The 18278-nt window shown below is 38.7% G+C and overlaps 1 protein-coding gene across 2 annotated transcripts in view; it reads left to right on the top strand.

Annotated features, from left to right (window-relative positions):
* The window catches only part of TTC39B (tetratricopeptide repeat domain 39B), a 1202733-nt gene that overhangs the window by 723403 nt on the left and 461052 nt on the right, over window positions 1-18278 (top strand). For both annotated transcript variants that reach the window (XM_044077204.1, XM_044077205.1), the window contains one exon: window positions 5382-5449. In XM_044077204.1, coding sequence (XP_043933139.1) covers window positions 5382-5449 — 68 coding nt within the window. The remainder of the gene's footprint in view (window positions 1-5381; window positions 5450-18278) is intronic.

Here is an 18278-nt window from a genome sequence, read left to right as displayed (position 1 = left end):
ACTGTACATTATTTTTTACTGGCACCATGTTTTACTGGTGTCAATGGCTATCTCCACTGGTAACCACCCTCTGGAGTGTGGGAGTAGTACAGGGCCTAATCATGGCACTGTCTGTTGTTCACAGTGCACATTCTGTCCCTTAGTGATGTCATTTGTTGGAGAGGTTTTCTTACAGATTATATGCTGATGATGTCCATTTCTCTCACACATGCACACCATGCACTCACTCATTCCATGTCAGAGTAGGCCACTTTTGAATTTTGCCGGGAGTCATTGTTTTAGTGGATGAATGAGAGTGAGCTAAAGCACACCATGGATGAGACTGAGCCAGTGCTAATGTTTTGCCTTAGTTCATCAATCTCACTTTCTTTGATTCTCCAGTCATCACATATGGGTGTGTGGGAGAAGACCTTAATATGTTTCTCAAGTCTGCAGTTCTTAATGATAGATTGACACTGAAGGGATTATGCATATGTTAAGTCATTACATTATTACGTAACAAATGTCTGGATCCAGAAATTTATTCCACAATTGGACATTGCAGCAGTGATGCATATGCTAGATACCTTCTCACCTTGACTTTTGGGCTTTCAGAAGGGAACCTGGAATGGCTACAATGGTTGCAGACCTCAGCAGCAGGGTTATTACCAGGGAGTTACAATCATGTGACATCACTTCTCTAGTGCAGGATCTACACTGTTTACCTATTACAGCCAGATCTTTGTTTAAATTTTTTTTTTAAATTTTCTATCGGTGCACCTCAGGTTAGCGCTTTCGGCATAAGCTTCATCAGACCTGAGTAATAAAATCATTTAAACTGTTTAAATACCTTACAGAGCAGGAAAATGCACTTAATTACATTAATTTAAAACTCAATTGGCTAATCAAACCATAGCCACTAATAAACCATAGTATAACAATTTCTACATAACTAAAACTATTAATTTATGCGCTTCTACTTTACTTTGTATATAAAAAAGCAAGTTCATTTTTCATAAAAGCAATTACATAAAAACATGCATACTTCCTAAATATATAATAGTATGCTATGTGTTTATGACATAATAAAATTCTTTATATAATATATAAAGAATTTTATTATGTCATAAACACATAGCATACTATTATATATTTAGGAAGTATGCGTGTTTTTATGTAATTAATTGCTTTTATGAAAAATGAACTTGCTTTTTTATATACAAAGTAAAGTAGAAGCGCATAAATTAATAGTTTTAGTTATGTAGAAATTGTTATACTATGGTTTATTAGTGGCTATGGTTTGATTAGCCAATTGAGTTTTAAATTAATGTAATTAAGTGCATTTTCCCGCTCTGTAAGGTATTTAAACAGTTTAAATGATTTTATTACTCAGGTCTGATGAAGCTTATGCCGAAAGCGCTAACCTGAGGTGCACCAATAAATTTCTACTTATTTTTATCTACGTGGATTGTATCTATTCATTTCGTTTCAGCTGAAGGATTTTCTACATACTGAACAGTTTTGGATATCGCATTTAAGCTGAATAGCTATTGATGTTATTTGTGTGCTCCTTCATTGTATTGCTCACGCTGTTGGCTGCTATTTTTTATTTTTAGTAGTGGTAAATGATGTACCCACACACAAATTGGTCCAGCAATAGCCATGTTTATGGGGAAATGATAAAATGAAGTATTTAGGAGCATAGGTTAAAAATGACTCCATTGTGATGGCTGGTGATATGTTGGAGGAGACTGGATGGAGAGGGTTGAGGGATATTGTTTGGGGGGATGGCAGAGGTCAGGTGGAATGGGCTAATTCTTCCAGTAGAACAGGGCAGACTGAGTTTGCCAATTTGAGGGGATATTTTGGAGCAACTTTGTTGAGACTCTTGTACATGGCACAAGCAGGGGACTGTAATTCGGGGTGGAAAGGGATGGGTGATACAGGAGATAGGCTTAAGAGATAGAGAGAGACTGGGATTTTGGATGCAGACCCTCTGGGAGGGTAACAGTAGTTATGCAGAGTGTTGTATTGATAGGGTATTAGAGCGTATTTTGGGAGATGAGCCAGCACAGGAGTGGAGAGGGGGCTTTTGCCAGTAGGGATGACTGACATTAGGAATATGGACATTAGATAAAAGTGCCTGGAATTTATTGACGAAAGCTGGCAGGGGATCCATGGTGTTGGGAGCAGATAACTGAAGAGGGAGGTGTGGTAGAGTTTATTTGGACTGCAGGTTAGGGATTGCCTTCCCTCATTGTCGGATTGTTTCTTTAGAAACATGAAGACCAGCTGCAGAATTGCTACTGAGCCTACATGTATTTGCTAGAAAAAAGCCTCATAATATTCAGTATTCTTTTTCATTTACATGCTTACTCTTAAAACTTGTTATTAAATTAGTCTAAGGTACTTAATCCAGTCATTTTCCCATGCAAGAATGTGAAAAAGCACATTATTTTTTCTTTTGCCATGCTCTTTTAACCAGGCTTTTTTCATTGTTTTGCCTAAATTTCTTAAAGCTGAACAAGAAGAAAGAGAGAAGGGAGAAAAAAAACAGCAGCACCCCATTACACTTAAAAATAACTGAGAACACTTTACTTTATAGCATACAAAGAAAACCTTACATCAAAAAATAGTGCTAGTAAGTAAAACATTTCTTTACTTCATTAACTTTCTCCCTTCTCTTACCCTCCCCAAATCACTTTTTGAACATAAATGACATGACTCCAACAAATTCTGAAAAATTCAATGATTCCAGATTTTCTTGCTCTGTCATATTTCAGACATATAATTATTGGATTGTAATCCCCACATTAAGAAACTGGTTGTATTACTGCTCAATTCCATCTCCCAAATCCTGTCTCTGCTTTATTTCCAATGTATTGTTTGTTCTTCTAGTCAGCTCTCTTGGTCCCTTCCTTCACTTCAACATTATCCAGTGAAACCCTGGAAAAGATTACGCTAGTACCGTTTCTCTGTGATCTTTATTACCAGAAGAACAAGAAGCAGTATCTTTCTCTTTCACAGCTCACTTCTTGTTGGACAAACTTTTGGATTTCCTGCTTAGCTTGTACTTTATCAAAAAAATGATTTTGTCCCTCCAGGGAAGAGTACTTTGAAGACAGCTGGGTACAGCAGTTTGAATCTCATACCTGTATTTCAACATTAACTGAATAGTGGGATAAATTTCCTCCTGTTCTATCTGGTGTACAATGAGTAATTATTTTCTGCAAACACTCTGCTGTCTCCATGTTTTAGTATTTTGCCCTTTTGCCACAGTTTTGTCAGAATCAGCTCCTGCTGGTAGGATTGCACCTCTACTATTAAAGGTCTAAGTTGCTTTCTTGTAGACAGGTTTGGAGCATACACATGATGTACCCTTTCAATTAACAACTCCTGCTGTAGAATACCAGTCCAGTTGCTTATTTGTGCTTTTATAAAATTAATGCAGTCTGTTCCTTCCAGCTTCTCTGGTATAGCTGAAAATCTCAAGTTTTCCCTTTGTGCTCTGTCCTATAATTCTATTATTTTTTTTTGAAATATCATTTCCTAAGCAGTCTCGTATTCAGCCAGCCTTTTCTTCATTTTGACCTCTGCGTTTTGCAGCTTTATCACCTCATCTGAATATTTGTTTAAAGCTTCTTCCATTTTTTTCCAGCCTTTTGCTGTTTGTGTCAATGTACTCCATCAGTGTTTTGTTTATTTTAACCAGGCCTATGTGCAGTTGTCTTATGTCTTCCTGTAGGTTACTGGAATTAGTGTCTGGAGGTTGCAGTGCTTTTTGCTGAACAGCTACAGAACTTTCCCCAGTTAGTGTTTCTTCCTCGCTTTTTGTAGCTGATTTTTTCCAGTTCCTCTGTATTTCTTTTTTCCTGGCATTTAGGCAGTACACTTACTAGCCATTTACTAAAATTTACCCATAAACACACGTCTACTGGCCTTTTCTGCCTAGTTTTTGTTTTCAAGGAATTACTTTCCCTGTCAGGGATTGATGTCAGAGTGTGGGCAGGGAGAAAGAAATGGGGGGGGGGGTGAGGTACTAAAAGAGGGACCAGCAGTAGTGGAGCTTTTGATGGAATCTAGAACCAGCTACAACTGAGGAAGGAATGATTGGTGGAGCATCTGGAATGTTGCATGGCAACAGTAGGAGTCGGTCAGAGGAGCTTGGAGGGGATTGGGAAGGGAGATTGGATGGGCGGTTCACAGAGAGACGGTGGGGGGGATATGGGTATGCCTTCCAGGTATGTAACAGAGTCTAGAGGATTTGGTATCTTTGTTTGGAGTTGTTTGCATGGGTATTTTTGTACTTCAGATGGACTCCAGGGGGGGTTTCCTCAGGTGGATAGCAGAAGTTGGAGGTGTGATGGGGGAGGTGGGAGGTAGCTGGGAGCACTTTTCTTGTATTATGATGGGTTGGCAGACTTGAAGAGTCCCTGCAGACTGCTTTGTTGCAGATGCTGGGTGAGCAAACTGGTGTGACTGAAGAAATGAGCTGTGATGCAGAGTTGGAATTGTCTAGACATAATGGAGCCTTGCTGAGTCTGACTGCAGTGGATGCTAGGGAGGGAGGCAATTTACTGAAAGGTGAAGGTCAAGGAAGAGACCAACTTTACTTGAAGTGGTGAATATAGTGGCAGAGATGGAGCAACTGGAGTTGAGATCTTTGGAGAAGGGAAGGAGCGAACTGCGTAGGAGGGAATGGGAATTGCGGGAACATTATATGCGGAGGAGGGGCGAGGTTTAGGAGAGGGCAGGATTTGAATGAGCTATGTAATACTTAATTGACAATGACTGGATATATTGTAAGCGATGTTATAATGCTTGCAACTACAGTTGTCTCAATGGGGGTTGTGATGCACAGTGTTTGCAACTAAAATTGTATTCATGTGGTTTGCTTTTCATTTATAGAAATGTAAGATTGACTATGTCATACATGATAATTTAACAAAGATTTTTTTTGTTTAAAAAAAAAAAAAAAAAGAATAAATCGTTTGATTCCAGCTTTGCATTTCACTACTGCTGAGCAGAATTTGAGAATTATAAACCGGAGAGAAGGCTGGTTATATACAAGGAGACTTGATTCTTTGATGTACAAATTGAAGACCAGCTGATAGCACTCTGTAAGATATATGTATATTCTCTTGCAACACTGTATTTTGTCCCTTGCATAACAGAAATTCTTGACAGGTGTTCATAGGCCTTCTACATTTTTTTGCTCCCCTTGCAAGTTTAATGGTTTCAAGTGTTCAGAGACCCAAACATAATGTTGAAAAGGCACTGTTTTATCTGTTTATTGATTTTTATTTGCTGTTACTGACTTTGATTAAGAATTATATTTAGCCATCATATTCACTAACACACCTCACTGAATTAACCTTTTGAATGTTTCTTTTCTGTGTCAGAGGAAATGCATGCAGAAATATGCTATGCCGAGTGCCTGTTGCAGAAAGCAGCATTGACGTTTGTGCAGGTAATGTTTGTGTTATGATGATCATGTGGGTATATATTTTTTTAGTTATGTGTACACTTAAAAATATAATGTACTACTGCATGTGTACCATAACATTTGTAACACTAAAAATTAACTTGAAAATATCAAGTGTTTCCTCATATGATTCTTACAGATGGTGGCAAATTACATATTAGAAAGCAGAAAATTATGGGTTAGCTACAAGGTTTATCCAATCTAGAAGTTAGAGAACAGTTGGAGGATTTGTGTGAGCTTTGTTAGTGATTAAATTCTTGCCCACTCAGACTTGACCTGCCTAGTGTTTCAGCCTTCTTGGTAAACCTGGTTAATGAGAACATGTTTGCCTTCATTATATCAGACAGCTCTTGGCTCATATTCTACCATGCATATTTCTTGTTTGTTACCCGGGTAGTGATTTGAACTGAAAAGCAAACAAAAAAGGCATAGTGTAATATCCAGTAGTTTAGACATCCATTGCTCCATCCATCCACAACCCCTTTTTCACATTTTTGCATTTAGGGTTGGGGTGTCACTTCAGTAGTTGACAGTCATTTAAAGCCAAGGCTCACACCACTGGGTGGCTAGCCCTGCAGCTGCTGTTCTTCCATGTCACACACTTGCATGCACAGTTACAACTTATGACTAATTTTGAGTTTCCAGTCCACCTACTACATGTACTTGGAATATGGGAGGAAACCCACACAAACACAGGGAGGACATGCAAAATCTACACAGAAGGCACACCAGCTGAGAATCAAACTGAGGAACCTCTTGCTGTGAGGCACAAATGCTATCTGCTGCACCACCGTGCCAACCCCCAACCCCTTCCTCCATGCAGCACTTTATTTTTCCTCACCATTGATCCTGTTGATATCTTTTTCCATTTTATTCAATTTGTTCAGAAGTATCTGTGGTTCTGACTCGTATGAGTATACTATTGAGAATCATATCATGTCATATCATTCCTACTTCCCTTTACTTAGTGTCTACAGAAAAAAAACATGCCTGGAGTCCGTTAACAGTCAGTTTACATGTGTTATTCTCTCCATAGAAATGTTAACGGTGAAAGTTGTTTGTAAGCCTGTCTTCACAACGTTGAAACATACTTGTAAAGATTTGACACATTTTGTACACTTGCTCTAAATCCATTGAGTTTTTCTGGCAATAAAGGTGTAGCTGGTGTTATACACTTGGCTGCTGAAACACACTGTGTTTCCTTTTGAATTATAGGATCCCATTTCACAAAGAAAAGTGGGAAATGTTTTCATGAGTTATTGGGAAATCTGTAAAGTAACCATAAACTCACTTTGTAATATATATGTATGTATATTTGTGTGTGTGTCAGACTATCTAAAAATCAACAAATTGAATGGCAAGTGATTGAACAAAACTTGTTTGTCACTAGCCAATCGAAAAAATGTAAAAAATATATATATATATATATTTTTTGTTGGGCAACCCCCCCTGTATCCCCAACACTCCTTGCTAATGATATATACCAAATCTGTGATCACACTATAGTGGGAAAGGGAACATTTCCCAATCCCCATTATACCACAATCTCATACCAAAAAAAAAAAGGCAAGTACAAAGAAACCACCCAGATCTGATCAGAACTGGTGGTCAAGAACACCACATATACAAATGTTGTAGATATAGCAAATTTGCTGGCTGACAGATTCAGCAAAAACTTCACCCCCTGCCCCCACATCAGTAAATCAGGACATCCCCAGTACCTGCCTCATTTCCCTTATAGCTAGGAAACAGCTCATCAGTGCTCTCTCAAAGGCAACAAATACAGCCCCCCGATAACATCCCAGGCTACATCCTACATGAACTCAGGCAGGAACTTGCAGCACTATTAGGCACTCTATTCAACCAAAGCCTGAGTACTGTCTTCATCCCAGCTGAGCGGAGGACAACCACTGTCATCTCTTTGCACAAAGGTGGAGTGACGACCGATCTGGGAAATTATAGACCCATCAGCTTAACTAGCCTGATCTGCAAGGCCATGGAATGAATTGTCATGGACCACATTAACAAGGACATTGCCAACCTCCAAACACTCGATCCCACACAGTTTGGCTTCGTCAGCGAAATTTGGTCGACGACTTTGAGACAGTCACCAGAGATATGGACGAGGGGAAGACGGTGCACACTGCCTACCTTGACCTGACCAAAGCCTTTGACTGTTCCCCACTCAGGCATAATAAACTGTCTCAACTAGGCATCAATCCATATGTTACCAGATGGGTAGCAAATTGGCTCACTGATAGAACCCACCTAGTCAAAATAGGGGAAGCCACCTCAAGCAGTAGACCTGTAACAAGAGGCGTACCCCAGGGTTCAGTCTTGAGGCCTCTGTTATTTGGGATATACTTTTCTGAGGTGCAGGTCAAAACCAGTGGGCTGTAGCTGACCAAGTTTGCAGATGACTGCAAGCTGGGTGCTGTCATCAGTTCCCCTAATGATGTGGACATCCTCCAAGAGGGTCTCACTTAGACAAATGACTAGTGCCAGAAACATGGCCTCAAGCTGAATACCAACATCATCCCCTTTGGGGAGAGTGATGTCCCCACAAATTATCACATTAATAACAATGTTCTAAGCAGCAATCAGTAGTGAGGGATTTCGGCATCCAGGTTGATAGCAATCTGATTTTGACTACCATGTTGCTTCCATTGTACGGAAAGCCTTCTGCATAGCCCACGTCATAAGTAAGGGTATCTCATTCAGGGACAAGAAGGTCATAACATCCCTGTTTTCTTCCCTTATAAGGCCCATTATTGAGTACAACACCCCTTTCGGCATGTACCTCACAAACCACATGCAGCAGCTGGAGAGTCCACAGAAGTTCCTCATTTAGGAGAATCCAGGGCCTCAAACATCTACCATACACAGATAGGCTAAAAGCCCTATCCCTCTACTCAGTTTCATACAGACTCCTCAGAAGTGACCTCTGTCTGGCATACACTGAGATCACTGACCCCACCTTGATGGGACTGCTGCATATCCGCAAGTCGAGCTCCACTCGAGTAACCCACATGCGCAGCCTCAACCTGGTCTATGACATCAACAAGACTTGTTGACGGGACAGATTTGTGTCCTGGAGACTCCCCCATCTATGGAATAGATTCCCTCTCTACGTCAAGCAGAGTACCTCTCTACCCCTTTATAAGTGCAACCTGGATAACTGGATGGAAAACAGAAAATATACCTGGATAACTGGATGGAAAACAGAAAATATACCCCTGGGATTCCACTCGTGTTCTTGCTGGACAGAGGCATCTGGTGCTGATTTGTCTAAACATGGGCTAAACTCTTGGCTAGGCTTATAAAGGCCTCAGGTCCAATAGCCTAGTAACCTCCTATGATCCTAAGTACATGCAATTACCTGATTTTCTGTCAGCTGTACTGGCTTTTTTTGGTTACACAAGTTCACTTGTCTGCACCCACATGCATATAGGTTGCAGAGCTATATTGCCCAGGATGGCAAGGCATACAGCTGTCCAGTTACTGTAAAAATGCTGAAACCAGAAATCAGAGCCTAAAACAGAGAAAAATAAACAAAGGAGACTGCATTCACATTCATAAGTTTACTGATTTTATTTTTTCATGTAGTTAGTTTTTTCAGTTTTTTTATTGTCATAGTACATGGACATGAAGGATATTTGAACCGACTGAATGTAGCTTTCTGAAACACTGTTCCACCTTCACAGTTAGTACTTAAGTTTAAGAAACCTTTCAAAATTAATGGATGCCATAAACAGCACTGTGATGCATGTGACTGTTTAAGTTTGTTAATAGCTGGTTTTGACTAGGGGCCAGATTCCAAAATAATTGCTCTGTGTAAGTCTGCCCTGATTCTGAAATATATGCTGTTAGTGCAACTGAGATAAGAAAAGATTGTGCATCAGAAAGCAGCTGTGCATTTGAGCATATATTTGTTTCTGGATAGTTCCTTTTGGAATTGTGCAATTACAGTCCCCAGAACTGTGAGACTAAATATGTGACAAGGGAAGATAGTACACTAATGCCTTGGCTGCAGTACTTAAGGTGACTACCCTGAAGAACAGTGGTCTCTGACTTGTCAGATATGTGGAGAGGCACAGCCCTCCCTCCATCCTCACTGGGTGAGTACCAGGAGGATTTGGTTGACGCTGGAAAGGATGAAGTTGTGATTCTAAGATCTTAAAGATTAGATGTGGGGAAAAGGGAAATATACATATGAATCCATGGTTGTGGTACTCTGGAGTATTCCTCTTACTTCAAGGTGCATCGATTTTGGAGTTTAGTACCAGGGGTATGGAATACTCAAGCCTCCCATTACAGTGAGTTTTGAAATTCTCTGTAACATTACTTGTTACTTGCACATCATTTTTTACAGTTGCAGAATATGCAGTTGTTAGTGCCTCACATTCAGTAAAGAGCTGTTTTGTGGTTGTAGTAGGTGGGTCGATCATTACTGTGACACCGAGAAAACTATGTACAAGACAACAGTACATTTTTTTATTCAGATGAATTTTCAAAAAAAATGCTGGCTAGAATTTCACCACTGGTGGAAAACCAGTGCTGGTGGCCCTTTCTGATTCAGAAACTGCCCCACTGAAATGAATCTACACAGTCAGTAGAATCATCCCTGCAGTTGTGCTACGTGCTAATGAGGCATCCTGCATGAGCTGCCTTTGCTAATTCGCCATAAGTTTCCCCTCCAGAAATGCATCCACTTAGGGTAGTTACAAAGCCTGTAGTATTGGAACCAGGGGTGACATTAGACCCCAGGGACACTTTTTAAATATTACTCTAAGTCACTTAAAAGCTGACAGAACTATAGGTTTAAAACTGTAATGTCTCCCATTATTAACGGTAATCATCTGTGATTTTTAAGGGACAGGGCAATTATAAGAAACAACATCAGGGTGAGTTGAAAAGTGTGTGTGTGTGTGTGTAAGAGTGAGGTAGGTGCCTGTGCCAATGCAATGTATGAGCTGCCAGTTGTGAGTTCACAGGAAAGTGCTGATTAGCACTAGCAGCTACAACACACAATTCAGAGACGTGTAACTTTGCAGTTAATGAGATCCTTCCTAATTGCAACTAACCATGTCTATGAATTGCATTTCCTGCATTAGTGTAAACTGCCTGTTTTGATCACAGCAGTTTACAAAAGTTCTGTAGAAATTCTCTGAGTCCCAGCTACTGTCACATAACTTGAAAGTGTGGAAATTCTCGCACATTCTCTGAGATTCTGAATACAATTTACAGTGAATGAAATTTCTGTCTTAGCTTTAGGTTTATTTGATAAATGTGGTTTTAATAGGAAAAACAGGATGTCTAACAAATATATTTCTGCTATAAATTATATTGGAAAAAGAATTGTTGCAAACAATTTTTTCATTCACATGAGGTTCAAGATTGAATCCAGTAATGAGAGGAATTTTCTATGTAAATAAAGATAAAGGTAGTTAGGGTTAATTAATCCAGTGGTATATGTGGTTTCTCTAAATTTATATAAAGTGTTAAAATGGATAAATGAAAAAGAAAGACTGGAGATAATAAAGAAGTATGAAAAATGTTGGGATATTATGAGAAGCAGTAAAAGAGAAAAAGAATTTTAAAAATGAAGAAATGAAATGTTACTAAGAAAAATATCAGTGTGGAAAATAAAAATTGATAAATCACAAAAGGAGAGAAAACTGTGGTACAAGAATGTAGTGGTACAACTTATTTTGTTAAACTATGTGAAAAGCTAGTAGAATAAAAAGTTAAAGCTATAAAAATAAGAAATAAATGGTATAATGAAAAAGTAGAATGCCAAGATTTTTATGGAGACTGATAATAGATAACCAAATTATAGGAAAAGTTGTATAAAGAAAACTTTTTTGAAGGTATTAAAAAAGTGGATAAGATAAATATGGTTATAATTAAATACAGGTGTTTATAAAAACAGAAGTAAAAACATTAAAAGAATTGATAGAAAAAAGTTTTACATGGGTTATATGGAATGAAAAGATAAATTAAGTTATCAATGGAAAGCAGATTTTGGCAGTAATACTAAAGAATATTAGATGTTGGCAATGGAAAAGGGAGTGGGGTTCTAATACAGACTGAAATTTGATATAAAATAAAAATAAGTATGAATGTTTTCTAAGTAAAAGAAGGATATGGAAAATTGTGTCTTGTAAATATGTGAATTTTGTTAATCTTCAAAATATGTAAATATTGTTTTCTTTGTATAAATAGGACACCTACTCTTTCCGATAGTTGCTGTGGGATCTTTTACATCCACCTCAGCTACCACCAACTGAAGCTGTATAGGACCTCAGTTTAATGTCTCATTCATCGCAAGACGGTGCATTCAGAAGTGCAGCACCCCTCCCCTTAATGCTACACTATAGTATCAGCATTTGATCTACCTGGTGTGGGAATTGAACCCACAGCTTTCTGCACCAAAGGGGAGTTTGCTACCTTTTGCACCTCTAACACTGAAATAGTGATGAGCAAGACAAATCTTCACAGATGTAAGTTCTTGAAAAGACAAAAGAAATATCAAAAGGGTGTCTACATGAGTCACTAAGGCCTTTGACTTTATAAATTGTGAAGCATGGATATACTAGAACATCTGATAGTTCTCATGAGCAAAAAAACTTTACATTGCAAAAAGATATCTCAGGTTGCAATTAGCACACCACAATTTCAGTTTTCATCTCTGTCATTTGGACTATATCTCCAGCCCCCAGAGTATTTTATCATATTTACCTTCAATGTTTAAACACCTCAGAAAGCAAAACATTACCATTTCCTTTCTTGGATATGTGTTTGATAATGAACAACTTGGAATGTAAGTTCTGTGTGACTTGTCACAGAATTGACCGTTTAACCTCTGTGGATAACAGTAAATTACAGAAAGCTATATTAGACTGCCTTGGCACAGACATCTTTCTAGAAATTGTCTTTTTTGTGATGGTTTTCTATACATAAACAAATGAAGATTTGAAGAGTGCTGGCTGGCTTTTAATCAGCAGAAACAATTAACAGCAAGATAGTTTGCAAGTCTTTGTGGTACATGTCTTCTTGCTTTCATGTGGTACCTCATTCAAGACTCCATGAGGAAAACTCAGTCTCATTGGTACCTAAGAAATGTGTAGAACCAAGCCACTTTCCTACTGAACACATTTATTCCTATTCCTCAGAATGTAAAAATACGAATTTCTGTGGTGGCAAACCGTTGGGCTGACCCAGACAACAAATTGTTCAGATTCTGACTCTGGAGCTCATTTCAGCAACGTGTTTCGAGACTGAAACTGCTTTCAACAGGAGAGGACTTTCACATCTATTTAAAAATGATGAAGCCAGTGGTGATGCCAGGTTCTACTACAAATCAAGACAGGAAGTTGTGCAATGATGCGGCACACAAAAAAGGTGGTGGAACCTGGTCTTTCCAGCTGTGCAAGTAGTTAGTCAAAGTCTGGCAATTGGCTTTGCATTTTAACCTGCGTCTTTCAGCTGTTCATGTGTCAGGTTCAGAATGTTAATTGGTACATACCCTGAGCAGGAAGAATCAGTTACTGCCATGTGGAAGCTGGATTAGTTTATCTTTCATAAAATTGTATGTCTTTTGGGGACTTCCAGAAGTAGATTTATTTACCTTGTATTACAGCATTCAACTCATGACCTTTTGTGGACTTTCATTAGGTGACGGTGTGTTTAAGGATGATGATTTTTACCTTAAGATGTACTCTGGTCTTCATGTATGACTTCTCATCTTTTCCTCTAATTCACATAGTGTAAGACCAGGCCACTTTATTTCTGATAGTGCCATACTGGCCAAAGGCAGCCATCGTTTTCTTTACTAATTAGCTTAATCACTTGCCTGATGTGGCCATTACTTCTCCACAAATCTTTTCTGACACAACAGAGAAATGCTTTACATCTCATTTTCAAAACTCTGAATTTACATATCAGGTAGATAGAATTTTGATTCCTGATAATGAACTAAGTTTCCTCTCAGTTGTTGCATATTTTGAAATGGAAGGAGGCAAAAATATCCAATACAAGGAAATCTGACACTCAGAAGAGATTTGCTTTTTTGCCTGTCAAAAGGTCTGCAATCCTGTACATGCCCTACCCAAAGATTATTGGGCTATGTATGCATGTAATTTGTTTCCAGTTTAGCATATTGATTCATTAAGGTCCATGCATTTAAAATATCTGCTTGTTCTCTAACTTTTCCTCAGGCTGCATTGCATCTATCAGTAGGTCTATGAATCTTACAGTTGAGAAGTCCAAAACATGTAAATACGCAAAAAAAAAAAAAAAAAACACCACACCTGTTGAAAAAGGCTCTGCATAAATTACTTTAATACCATTCTCTAAGTCCTTTTATCCCATTACCTACCAGATTTCATCAGATAAAAATATAAGTTAAAAATCAGGCATTTAAATAGCCCTTTAAATATCTGTGCAAAAGTCACATGTTCACCTAACTTCAGTGATTTAAAGTGATATCCTCAATACAGATTTTTAACATAAGAAAAGATAAAACACTTGTAAACCCATTAAATAAAATCATAAATATTCTCAAAGGTCCAACTCCAAAACATATTTTTCCTCCATGAAATTTTATCTTTATGCTTGAGAAGTTTTTTACCTCAGTATGAGATGGCAGAGTCTGTGGAGTTATTGCCCCTCATGATCCTTCCTTCTTTCATGCCTAAAGTGGTATCAGCATAGCTATAGTACAGAGGATCTTGTAACCAATCTGCTCTTTGGATATGATAGTACTACATGGAATTCTACTAAGAAGTTATGATTTACCATTAAAATGACCCTCACCAAATAAAACGGAACACCTGCAGGTAGGAATACTTATCAGTAGATTTTTGAGTCGTGGCTACTAGAGTATTAAAGCTGCCTGCCTCTATCCCCTCAACAAATTGTACTTAATTACTTGTAACTCTTAGCAAGTTTATTTCCCAGTTACTGTTTGTTTTGCTCTATGATGAGTAGGCAGATTCATAAACACAGATTGCAGTCCCGAGTTGCACACATTATGCTTTGTACGCAGCCATTAGAGTAGCATGGCTCACTAAACCAACTTGTTTTCCTCTTGTGGCACCAGTACACACATATGCCATAACTGGAGATTGTGCTGAACACTTTTTTAATTTACTTTGTTTATCCTTTGTGGACTGGTATGCTAGTGGCCTCTTTCCAGGTGAGACCCAAAGTGATATTTCTGTTAATAGGGGAAATTTGGCCTTTGCTTCAGGGCACTTCAGTACTGTTTTTGATAGGTGCTGTGTGGGATCTTTGCATCCACATGAGCCACCACCAACTCAAGCAGATGGGAACTCAGTTTGAAATCTCATCTGAATGACAATGCACTCAACACTGCAGGTCAACTGCTGTCACTGGATCTAGGGCTAGTGCAGGCCATAATGAAGTTATGAAATCACTTTTTGCTGCTGGATTTCAGCATTCATTTAGATGTACTACAGACAGTGGAAAGGGAATGCAAGACTTTAGGATGCTTCAGAAGTGGTATCGTGTGACAGTAGCCCTGCATAAGGACACTTTTACTACAAGAGTCCAAACATATATATTTATAGGTTTTTACCAAGCTTACAGCAAATGGAGACCAACAGGAAGCTTGGCCACATCACCCAGTATTGTAGGGGACTAGCGATTTCCCCTATTATGTAGATTTTCCCCATACATTCCTAGTGAAGCTTTGCGATCATCCATCCAGTCATCCAGACTGGTTTAAATGTTGCTAGGGAAGTGCTCTGCTTGATAAGTAAAGGCCACCTGATCTCGAAATGGGTTATATGTTAATTGGGTCTACTTCACAAACCCAAGATACCATATAACCAACTTTTAAATAACTGAGATGACAAACAAAGTAAGCGCTTAGCCAACCTAAAAAAACAGATTAAAACCAAAGCAAACTAAACCTACCCCTGTGCGGGGCTGCACCCCCCCACACCCCAGCTAACTAAATATACCAACTCGGAGATCACACTACAGCAGGGGTAAAGTTCACCATGGTGGCAAGAGGTAACTTACCTGAACTGAAATGTTGGCTTTTCAGGATGTCGGTATTATGGTTTCTCGGCTTTGTCGTCTCTGTATTTTAAAAGTCAGGTAAGTGGGATTTCAGTCTACTGACGTAGACTTGTAACATTACGTATCTGTCATGCTATGTGGTGATGTTGACATGTTAGTATAGGCTTAGGTCTCCAGAATAGGTGTTTACTTGAACTCCTTCACCGAAATAAAACCAGTGTTAGAATGTTGGGTCATTCATAGGCTGGAAGATTAAGCAGAAAACAGCTTTCAAAAATCTGCATGACAATGAGTAGAGGGACAAGGATTTTAGTCTGTCAGAGTAGTTAAGGGTGCTGATATCTGAGATCTTTTTAGCTAAGGAAACATTGAGGTCTGTCAAACTGGTTTTGCTGTATAGGGAAATACATGCCAAAGGCTACATTATAGTCAATAATGGGCCTAATAAAAGATGAGTAAAGTGGGATCCAAGGAAAGCTTATCAACATATGTTCTCAAGTCCCACATGAAACTATGCTACTTTTCTTGTTGTTGAGGGTGACAACATCTGTGCTACAGACAACCATTATGAATACAAATATTTGCTTGGTCCAATCCATGCTGTAGAATTTGAGAATCAGAATGTGATTTATTAACTACCTCTAGTTTGCAGTCATCATCAAATACTCTTGAAACTTACAGTATGGATCATCTCAGACAGCCAGTTACCAATCCAGCAAGCTATATATGGATTAATGTTGGGCTATAAGTTTGTCTGTATCCAGAAATATAAAGTCACCTATATTAATGTTAGTTAGTTTAGCTATAATACATTCCATGATCTTCCAGATAATACTAGTGAGATTAATAAGCCTGTAATTAAATGGGTCATTAGAGGGACCACCTTTATGCAAAAGCACCACCACTGCCATTCTCCAAACCTTGGAGACATAACCAGTGTTGAGAGACTCGGGTTAAAGAGTTGATGGAGGGGGTTTGCTATATGGAACTTTAATCTTCTCATAGGACATCCAAAGATATTGTCAGGACCTGTGGAAGTAGTGTTTTTAATTTTTGAGAAGTGCCTAAAGGATCTGGTCAAACATGAGGACAGAGTAGATGGTTGACTGAGTGAATTTGGAAGAGAACTTGTAAAGAATATTAACAATGTGCTTGGGGTCAGAGAAGGTGGTACCTTTGAAGAGGAGTTATACTGAAAATATTTACTTCTAAGTTTCCAAGTGTAGCTGAAGAAGGGCCTTGTGGCTGATTTTTGAATTAGCTGGTATTCTAAGTTTATAGCTGGCTGTACATTTCCTAATGTGAAATTTGAGAGACTTACCAGTTTTAAACCCCATTTCTTATAATGAAGTGGGCATCGTTTTTTTGTTATGACCAGGAGGTTTGATACGTGTTCATTTTTTTTTCTTCTGGAGAGCAGTTAGATTGGGAGAAGTAGAAGAATATTGTGTTATGTGGTATTGTCAGAGAGATTACTGTGAGAATATTGTTAAGGTTGTAAGCAAGACTTTTTTTTTGTGCTGTGTGATAAAGCATGAGAGAAAGATGACAAGATGTGCATATGGATAGAAGCTGATCTCTTCCTGCTTCGACAGTAGATATGTTAAAACTGTGTCACAAAAGGGATATGCACCATCCCAGAGGGAACATCAAATGATTCCTTTCATCATGGAACTGTATTCATAATGGTTGTCTATAGCACAGATGGTGTTGTGTATTTTTTCAGCACTGTGACCACTTTGTCACAATGGCAGGGAGCTGCATGATGGTATATTCCCTGCTTACAGCCAGCTCACAGCAGTTTCTGCCTCTGTGGCCGTGACTGTGGACCAGGGTGCATTGCAGTTTTTGGAAAAGGAAGGATCTGGTGAAGATGTAGTCCCAATGACAGCAGTTGTACAGCATCACTGTGCGTAGTGCAGTACAGTTTGTTAGTAATTCCAAATGGTGATCAGTAAGCCTTCCTGGCTGTAGTGCAACTACATAGATAAAGGTATTCTGAAATAATGGTTGGGATTTGCTGAGCAGAAGATTAATTTTCTGGTGCCATTGGGAGGTTGGTTGGGTTTTTCTTTGCACTGTCTTCTATGGCTCACACATTTGTAAATTGCAGGTGTTACTCGGGCTGTTCATTTGCATAGCTGCTGCATAACTGGTCTCTTCTGGGTGTACAGTGATGTATGTATGCATTATGTGTCTTTCTGGCTGTTTTTAAGTTTTACCAGACTATTGTGATCAGTTTCTCTCGCGTCCCAGCCCATTGCAATTATTCTTCATCTTTGTGAACACTACCTATTGTTTAATTTTTCTTAAGAGCAGTAGCTTGCTCAAGTCACAGTTATGTGTGGAGGCTAAAAGGGCATAAACAGAATAATTCTTTGAACAATACTAATTATATATGAGTGTTGTGGTCATATATAAGGGTTCTTTGGACTGTTGGCATGGTCCCAGTTAAGGTTTTTCATAGGACATAAAGTAATGCTGATAAAATTCTAACCAGGTTGAACACACAGCAGTTATAACCCAGAGTATTTACTGTTCATGACCATGCTTCAAAGGTTTATTCTTATGACAAATATTCTTGCATAGAGCTGTACAAAGGTAAAGTTTCTAGAAAAAGAGAGGATTTTTGTGTGATGTTGTGTGGTCTGATTCTGGGCCAGTAATCAAGAAGCCTCTATCCTCACCACTGACACTGGAGAGGGATGTTCACTTGGAATATAAATGGATGCACTCAGTATTTCCAGATGCAGACCTCTGCATC

The sequence above is a fragment of the Protopterus annectens genome, chromosome 7.part0 (assembly GCF_019279795.1).
Source record: "Protopterus annectens isolate FY-2018-M chromosome 7.part0, PAN1.0, whole genome shotgun sequence".
Classification (NCBI taxonomy): domain Eukaryota; kingdom Metazoa; phylum Chordata; order Ceratodontiformes; family Protopteridae; genus Protopterus; species Protopterus annectens.
Note: the sequence above shows the minus strand (reverse complement) of the source record. Positions and strands in the feature narration are given on the sequence as shown.